Source organism: Macrosteles quadrilineatus, unplaced genomic scaffold (genome assembly GCF_028750875.1).
Source record: "Macrosteles quadrilineatus isolate MER2022 unplaced genomic scaffold, UCM_ALF_1.0 Scaffold_4__1_contigs__length_99947679, whole genome shotgun sequence".
Taxonomy (NCBI): Eukaryota; Metazoa; Arthropoda; class Insecta; order Hemiptera; family Cicadellidae; genus Macrosteles; species Macrosteles quadrilineatus.
The window spans coordinates 34004574-34014094 of record NW_026542597.1 but is presented as its reverse complement, the minus strand read 5'-3'; the positions used below and the strand labels follow the sequence as shown (position 1 = coordinate 34014094).

The following is a 9521-nucleotide window of genomic DNA, read 5'->3' as shown; positions in this document are numbered from 1 at the left end:
AGGAAAGGAAAACATCAACATTTAATTATATAAAGTTACTAGCAGGCTAAACTCAATATCGTGAAGGATTTTCAAACAGTTAACTTATATTTAATTTTAGGTCAAAATGATGATGATGAATCCAAATCCGTTACCTGCTGTTCCAGCAGGCATTCAGAGTACGGCGGGAGCAGTTCCAGTTAAAAATGAAAAAGGTTTGCACACAAGTTAAAATTTACTTTTTGTCTGTTTTAAATTACTTTATGAGAGGGGCTTATTTAAACTTATGGCTTAGCAATAATAATAATATTCCTGAGTAATGATATTGACTATTTAACTTAGGCCTTCCTCTTAGTGAGGTTAGACTTTTAGTTGAAGAAGACCTAGGTAGCCCAATAGCTCTTTATTTCAGCTTAGGCCCGGTTCACACGAACGACATACCTAGCAGACTAGGCTTGGACTAGGTAAGCACGACTGGGTAGCGGACCTCAGGATCACACCGGTTCACACGAGCGACATGTCCACGGACTAGGTAAAAATATCGAGATTAAAACCACTCGGTTCCATCATTGGTGCACAATGAGAACAAAGGTAAGAATGCGAGCTGCAGCTCGACTACCCGATCGCTCGTGTGAACGCTCCCATAAGGCTACATGTACTGCTACGCAGTTCGACTGGGCGACTGGGTAGTTGCCACGACGGACTGGGAAGCGGGGCCCGACTAGGTTTTGGGACATCAAGCTTGAACACGACTAGCTAGTCGGCATCCTAGGCTCGTGTGAACGGCTCCATTTGATCCTGTGGTCCGCTACCCAGTCGTGCTTACCTAGTGCTTACCTAGTCCAAGCCTAGTCTGCTAGGTTTGTCGTTCGTGTGAACCGGGCCTTAGTCTTTTAAAGAAATAGAAGCCCATACCTTGGCGTACAACCATTACAGTACTATGATCTAGAGCACCATTAGCCTAGCGGACTGCACTTTACTTAGGTCCTACACAAACAACCGAATGAAAATATCGATTATTAGATTGTTTCATTCGATATATCGATCATTCGAATGAGTGTAGGACCTAAAGTAAAGTGCAGCCTCCTAGCGTACTGTGGCAGATGTGTTAGTTTGGATCCTATTGTTGTAATAACACTTTGCCTAGGAACTTCGGCTTAAAATTCCTATTATTTTTTCACCTAAAGGGGTTTCAAATAATGCTTTCAAGTTATCTGTCAAAGTTTTGTATTTACTACACGAGATTCAAGAGAGCCAAGGCCTATCTCAAGTTGTAATTTTTCACGACGTTCCCTAAGAATGAGTTGAGGTTAAGATACTGTACTAAAATGGCGTTAATTGGATACCTAACCTTGGGAGAGGGAGTTAAGTAGTACCGTAGACAAATTTTATCTAAGCTACATGGGGCATTAATAGGAAAACTTACAATTTAAAGTTTTCAGCTGTCCATGGATCAATAGAGTAAGAAAAGTGAGTGAAATTTTGTTAGGGTTTGGGTATTGTTTAAAAAAACACATTCAACAAAAATGTATCAAAATAATCTTTAGTGAAAGAAGTTAAAAGGCCATTGAGCTATTTTATACAGTAGGCCTAGCCTATGGATTGCATAACTAAACAGCAGCAGGTGCTCACCAACTGATTACCAGTCCTTCTTGTGATTCGAAGGTCTAACTTTGTACTTAAACACTTTTAGGTGAGCTGTCTATGCAAAAAGTCAAAGTCCACCGGTATGTATCGGGAAAGAGGCCAGAGTATGCTCCGGTTTCCAGCAGTGAAGAAGAGTCGGAAGAAGAAGATTTTGTTGAGAAGAAAGCAATTGCTGCATCCTCAGGAGCCCCTGTTGCAAGGGAAGGGAGAGTGAGACCACCTAGTGATGATGAAGACCTGATTGATGATCCGAGGCTTCGGCGCCTGAAGGGTAGAAGAGCCGAAGACAGCAGAGCTGATAGTGATGATGAATCCAAAATTGAAAGACACAGGTACGTACTTTACATTACTCGGTTGTCTGTTTTATCACGAACATTATTTAAAAGAATCACAGGTTGAAGACTGTAAGAAGAAATTGTATCTTAGAGACTAACTTGTTTCCATTTTTAAGTCATCGATCAAAATGAGCCATATTTTGTGATATAGATTGAAGAACTTTGTTTTGCCTTAGTTATTGAAAAATTACTGGCCTAGTAGCCTATAATTTTTTTGCTTTTGTGAGTAAATGAAGATCGATAAAAATATCACCAAGTTACCGGTAAGTCAAAGTTTCAAAAAGGATTCTAAATTAGGCCTAATACAGGCTACATGTATACTTTTAAGTAAAGGTTAATGAATCATCTATCCGTTTCTTGACTTTCCCAGACACATTCACGAGCCAGAAGTTCTTGACGATGACGATGATTCTGATGATGAAAGAGCTAGAAGAAGAAGAGGAATAGAAAGCAGTGAAGAGGAGGAGGAAGAGGATGACCTGAGTGATGAGGAAATAGAGAGAAGACGACAAATGTTAAGACAAAAAGTTTTAGAGAGAAAAGAAGAACAAGTGAGTTTGCTTTTTTCTTTTAGCTAATTTATTAATTGAATTTAACATTATTTGCAACCAAGTTTTACTTCCTTACTCATGAACTTTTGCAGTTAATCACTTAAAAAAACGAGGTTGAAAACTTATTTTTATGTCATGGTGCTTAGTGGCCCAGGATCACTTGTGGATAAATATGGTTTAATGGCGACCAGTTTTGACATTAAAATATCTTCATCAGGCTTCTTCAAATGTCGTATCCCTCACGTTAAGGTTGTTGGCAAACACAAACATAAAAACCTCTTTTAAATCCATCATTATCACAGCGATTAGAACAATAATAACACTACCGTTCCATTGATAACGCCAGAGAGGGACCCTCAGTCATGACCTATGTATGTTGTAGTGCCCTACATTAGCTTGTAGACTATATATTCTTACCGTAATGCTGGGTCGCCGGAAGACTGCCCCCCGGAAAACTACCCTCCCAAGCAGGTTCCTACGTCATATTGACGTCAGAGACCGGGGGGGGGGGCAGTTTTCCAGTCACGGACACTCAAATTTAGTTGTCAAACAGTTTTAATCTAACCTAACCCAACCAACCAAACTTGCTGTAACATTTCGAAAATCTGTTTTATATTCACCACATGCCTTTTCTATTATCCAACGGAATTACTTGAATTAAAATTAAAATTACATACCATGATTTGTCTAGGGGGGGGGGGTAGTATTCCAGTCGTGGACACGGCTTCCATATTGGTTAGTTAGCAGATTTTGTGTCGTCACGTTTCACCTGAGGGGGTAGTTTTCCGGGGGATAGAATTCCGCATCCCCGTAATGCTCTTCCGTGTTAATCACGATACCACATAAAACTATGTTTTGTTGGTTTAACTTTAACTATTCCATCACTACCGTTACAAAAAAATCACACAGGTCCTCACAGTAAAATGACCCAGTAATCCTTTTGACTATATTTCGGCCTTTGGGGGATTTTTTTTCACAACATCAATTTTAAACTCTGTAACATGGAAATTTGAACAACATTGCAAGTCCCGAATGTGCTGGAGTAATGAAAATGAAAATCTATTGTAACAGTGTTAGGATCATTAGTTTATAACTTAATATTTTTTCCAGGAAATGGAAATTTTGGACAAAGAAGAAGAAGGTCACTCAGCAGAAGAGAGTGCTGAAGAGTCGTCAGAATACGAAGAATACTCAGGTCAGCATCTCTATGGTGGAATCTTCTAAGACTAGTATTTAGTAGAAATAATTTTTTTTCTTAATTTCTTTTTTAATTTGAATAGTAGCCTAATTATTTAACATTGTCACATTGATAACTTGCATATTCTACATTCAACTTGGTCCTGGTTGATGTAACATGTGTATAATACATTCCATAACTGGTATGACTCCATGATATAGAAATGTCAGAACTAAAATAAACGTAAAGGGTACCGTAATGGATTTATTTTATTGTATATGTCAATTGATTTTCATGGTAGTGAACAGAGTTTTTATTTAAAATACGGTACTTTGGTATTATACCGACCACAATATTATTTATTTTGGAATAGGGATGGACGAGATTGGATTTTTAGTTCGAGACGAGACGAGACGAGATTTTTTATTTCTCATAAAATTTCGAGACGAGATCGAGACGGGATTTCCCTTCTCATACACAACGGGAAATGCACGTTCAAAATTTTTACCTGATTTTGTAACATTGTTAGATGACTGTTTAAATACAAAAATAATGATAATAGGCAAGAATATTTACAATGTTTTATTAAAAAACATCAGCATAACATTTTTTTATTAATCACGCCTAACTTATTAAAAATGCCTACGATTAGGAAACATAGTGATATCAGTTAGGATAGAGTTCAACTTATCCTAAAATAAAATAAATCATAAAATAAAAGCAATATTAATTTTTATAAAATAGTTACTTGTTTTGACTTTTTATAGTATTAAAACATTTCTCACACTGCTTACACTTTACAAAACTTCTCAAATGTTATTAAAGTAATATTTACATTTAAAGAATTAATTAAATAAGAACGCCTTCACAAAGGAAACGCAACTACAACACGCTCCTGTATTGCGGGTATTGCATTAACTTTCTGAAGGCGTTTTTAATTTTTTTTTTATTTTTTTTTTATTCCCGTCTCAGTAAAAATCTCGGCCAAAAAGAAATCTCGTCTCGAGTAACGAGATTTAAAATTTCCCGAAAATTTCCCGAAATTTCGAGACTTGACTATCCCTATTTTGGAATAGCCATAACAATTGTATTAACTTTACAGACTCTGAAGAAGAGACAGGTCCAAGGCTTAAACCTGTGTTTGTACGAAAAAGAGACAGAGTTACAGTAATTGAAAAAGAGAAAGAGAAAGAAAAACAGAGACTAGCAGAAGCTGAAGCAAAGAAAATGGCTGAAGAAAGGAGACGATATACTCTGAAGGTTTGTTTGGATGCAAGACTAGGTAGAACATTATCAAGTAGATACCTAAACTATTAGCCTACTTCAAATCATTCTATTTAAAAATCTTAACCGTTTCTTTAGACACACCGTACAGTAGTCTTCAGGACGAATGATCCATTTTATAAAGTTTTAGATTAAATAATCCTACCACATAGTTGTGTAAAATATATTTAATTTCTTTGGATCAGCTGTCTGAAATTGTGAGATGAGCGTTTAGCAGTTTCTTCTTGTTTACATTGAAATGTCAAAGCAAAGATAAACATAATGAATTTTCTCACTCTTCCATGGAGACCAATCAACATCTACTTTTGAAAACCTCATCTCAAAACTTTAAACTTCCATGGGGCGAAGCCCGAGTGGAACTCAAGGAAGTGAATAGGCCTATGACGTTCCTAGATATATGGTCTTTGTGGTTAATTTTGGCTATACAGGGTTAGTAAAAAGTGTGGAGACCCCCTGTTATTTTTTTAACGGCCCATACTAGAAAAACTAAACTCGGCACACCTTTATGGCATGTTATGAAGTACTTTTTGGGCATAACCGTCACTTGGTGTACATCCCCAAAATGGGGGATTTTGGGGGAAACTCAAAAATTTCAAATACAAAGACCTACCGAGTGACCCCTCATTTTGAAGGTCCTGGTAAAAGAAAACCAAAAACGCAAACTAGAGGTATTTATCTCAATCCAGTAAAAAATGGCAGCCAATTGAAATTCTCAGAAATTGAATTTAACTTGCAGCTTTCCAAGTCTGGAGACCCCCTGTAAATTTTGTAGCGGCTCACACTAGGAAAACTCAACTCTACACACCTTTTTGGCATGTTATGAAGTACTTTTTAAGCATAATAGCCACTTGCTTACCAAACCCAAAATGGGGGATTTTGGGGGAAACTCAAAAGTTTTAAATGATAAGCCCCATCAAGTGATCCCTCATTTTGAAGGTCCTGGTAAAAGAAAACAAAAAACGCAAACTAGAGGTTTCTATCTCAATCCAGTAAAAAATGGAAGCTGATTGAAATCTTTAGAAATTGGAAATAACTTGCAATTTTTTATTCAATTGGCTGCCATATTTTACTGTGTTAAGATAGAGACCTATAGTTAGCGTTGTTAGTTTTCTTTTATTATGGCCTTCAAAATGAGGGGTCACTCGATGGGGCTTATCATTAAAAATTTTTGAGTTTCCCCCAAAATCCCCCATTTTGGGTTTGGGAACTTATGAGAATTTCAATTGGCTGCCATTTTGTACTGAGCTGAGATAGAGACCTCTAGTTTGCGTTGTTGGTTTTCTTTTACCAGGACCTTCAAAATGAGGGGTCACTCGATGGGTCTTTGTATTTGAAATTTTTTAGTTTACCCCAAAATTTCCCAGTTTGGGGATGAACACCAAGTGGCGGTTGTGCCCAAAAAGTACTTAATAACATGCCATAATGGTGTGCCGAGTTTAGTTTTTCTAGTATGGGCCGTTAAAAAAATAACAGGGGGTCTCCACACTTTTTACTAACCCTGTATTTGTTTAGTATTTTAGTTGTGACAGCCGCCCAGACAGACAGACACCACCTCAATCTCAATTTTATAATAGTTTAGATTATCTTCCTGATGTTTTTGTTATAGATGGTTGAAGAAGAAATCCGCAAAGACACAGCCAAAACCAAAGGAATGAATGATGAACCAGCCCTGAATGATGTCAACACAGATGATGAAAATGATGAAGTTCAGTACGACGCTTGGAAAGTTAGAGAACTGAAGAGAATAAAGAGAGATCGAGAAGAAAGAGAAGCGTGAGTATTTCAATCAATATTTACAAACTTAGTTTATATTTTGGGCTCCTAAGGCCCATACAACACCGATCAAGTGTTGCATAACTGAAACTGTTGCTTAATCATCTAGGAGAGCAAAACTCAGAAATATGGCAGAGTACTCCGCCTGACATGTCTGCAACATAAGGTCAAGCTATTACTGATGTTTAGGTCAGGTTTGTTAGTAATCCATAGTCAAGTAGTCTAAGGTAGCGGCACCGTGGATCAAGGGTGCGAATCCAGTCTCGGTCTTGATATGCAACTATGTGAAGTGTAGGAAAGGCCCATTTAAAGCAGTGAACGGCTTAGGTGGAAGTTAACGGGATGTGTGGATTATTAATGAGTTGAAAGACTAGTCTATATACTCCGTTTACAAAATTTTGGGGGGTTTTAGGGAAAGAAATCTATTCCATTCACTTGATCCTACCTCTAAAACAATAGCTGAGGTTTACCAAAACGTCAATCAGCTGCTACACATAAGCAAATACAAGTAGGTAGTGAGGGGAAACTTCCCCTGAAACGGTCTAAATTTTTTGATCAAACTAGACTATAATGGTAAAAATTGGTAAAATAGGCCACATTGTACAGAAGATGTGTTTCCAGTTTCCAATGTTGTTTAAGTAGGCTGGAAAGTAACTTGGTGTGCTAACGGACAGAGGGTTTTGTTGCTTGTATGTAAATTTAATACAAACAAGTTCAGGGTGGGGTCTTTGGTAGTCAGGAGGCTTGAGTAAACAGGTTACACACACAGGTTATGCACTCAGCATAGCAACGCTGGTGGCGCTGCCTACGAATTGACAGGCAAAGCTCTCTCAAAGTACTTAACGCCTTTTACTATGCGGTTGGCATTCTGGGTAATAGTAGTATGTTTTCTGTGAGGCACTTGTATCTTTTTGTAATTTTAAGGCAAAGCATAATGTTTACTCAATAGTATTTTGAATTTAGTTTTAAGCTTTTGTTTTGTTTGTGCAGCATCGAACAGGAGCGGGTTGAGATTGAGCGGTTGCGCAACATGACCGAGGAGGACAGACGACAAGAGTTGCGCAACAATCCCAAGGTTGTCACTAACAAAGCTACCAAGGGCAAGTACAAGTTCATGCAGAAGTACTACCACCGTGGAGCCTTCTACATGGTGAGTTAGCTTTCACACCACCAAGGAGAAGAAATAGAAATAATTTTTTTTTAGAATTTATAATCGTTATTATTGACAACCTAATGCAGCTATGAGTAAGGCTATTTGTAGAAAACGCTAAAAACCAAGATCAGCTTTTGAAAAATTATAAGATATTTACAAGAAATGTTGATTATATCGATCTGTTATGTACATCTTGAGTATTTCCTTAATTTTTGAGCCGAATCTTTTAAAGTCATCAGAAATTATGACTGTAATTTGTTTTAAAATAACGCCTGTAATACTTAGCAATTGCTCAAATTCAAGTAACAGGGACACTAGTGTATAAATAAATACATACAACTATAATAGTGACAATAATGATTTTTTCAGGACGCAGACTCAGATTTATACAAAAGAGATTTCTCCTCTGCAACATTGGAAGATCATTTTGACAAAACAATTCTACCTAAAGTTATGCAGGTATGTGTCAGTGAATGCTGGTTAGTTTTTGAGTACCTTTTTACTTTAAGATGGTTACCTAAAAGCTGTTGGTTGAAAAAAAACCAGGCTGTTTTTTGGATTTCATGATCAATTTTCTTTACAGTTACCAAACAGTTGGTGGTTAAATTTTTTTATCACAATGTCTTTTCAAGTCACTCACATTCCTGACTGTTAGATATTTTCTACATAATTGCATGAATTACTGGCAAATGTATAATGATCTTTTTATTAATGCAACAGTTACAACATAAAAGTTGTTTAACACGTTCGCTGCTACGGACGTTCCGGAACGTCAGCCGGGCCACGGCGCCAGGAGCTAAGAACGTTCCAGAACGTCACCGTTCATTGTTGTTTAACGTTGCTATGGATAAGCCAGCACGTCACAAGCGTTCTATATTTCTTTGCAGCTCGTGGGGACGTACTTTTCTGACAATAAAAAATATAGTTTCCCAAATCACCACCAGGGTTGTTTGGAACAGGGCTTTGTTTTACCTCTTTCCTGCTAGATAGCGACACTACTTTACCGACTGTAACCTGGGTAGTGCTGCTATCTATCAGAATCACTTAGTACTATATCCAATGCCAGTATTATTGCAGAACATTGCCATCCAGTATAACTACTGTTGTTTTTACTGTAATTCAGTGTATCGGTGGCAATGTCACGCAGCGGCCGTGCGTTAGTTCAGCAACTGGCGCCGTCCCGGCATCTAGCGCTCAGCAGCGAACGTGTTAAGGGAAAGTTTGATTTCATAATAACTAATCTTGTTCCAAAACGCTTCTGCTAAGGAGATTTTCAACTGTAGCTAACAGTGTCCAAGACGAAACTCAGTTCACTTAATCACTTAATTCTGTTAATAGGTTAAGAACTTTGGTCGCAGTGGCCGTACAAAATACACACATCTTGTGGACCAAGACACGACACAGTTTGACTCGCCGTGGGTGTCCGAGACAGCTCAGAACCTCAAGTTTCACAATAACCAGGCAGCAGGAATGAAACAAGTGTTTGACAAACCAAGTCTGAGCAAACGGAAAATGAACGCGTAATTTTGCATTGTGTATCTATATTTTGTACAAAGTAGAAATAGTCAAATTGAAAATACATTGTTGTAAATTGACAGAAACTATGTGTTATTTAAGGGCCA

The 9521-nt window shown here is 37.6% G+C and overlaps 1 protein-coding gene across 1 annotated transcript; it reads left to right on the top strand.

Annotated features, from left to right (window-relative positions):
• On the top strand, positions 1-9500 carry LOC128991875 (microfibrillar-associated protein 1). The gene is made up of 9 exons (XM_054415125.1): positions 1-194; positions 1673-1958; positions 2332-2512; positions 3623-3707; positions 4792-4949; positions 6580-6746; positions 7737-7896; positions 8269-8358; positions 9238-9500. The coding sequence occupies exons 1-9, from the start codon at positions 107-109 to the stop codon at positions 9421-9423; spliced, it is 1401 nt and encodes a 466-aa protein (XP_054271100.1). The 5' UTR covers positions 1-106; the 3' UTR covers positions 9424-9500.
• The last annotated feature ends 21 nt before the right edge of the window (positions 9501-9521 follow it).

Excerpts from the sequence above, each read along its gene's own strand:
- LOC128991875 (XM_054415125.1), top strand. The coding sequence starts at position 107 with ATGATGATGATGAATCCAAATCCGTTACCTGCTGTTCCAGCAGGCATT. Across the intron at positions 195-1,672 it reads TCCAGTTAAAAATGAAAAAG|GTGAGCTGTCTATGCAAAAA; the intron begins GTTTGCACACAA and ends AAACACTTTTAG. Across the intron at positions 7,897-8,268 it reads ACCGTGGAGCCTTCTACATG|GACGCAGACTCAGATTTATA; the intron begins GTGAGTTAGCTT and ends TGATTTTTTCAG.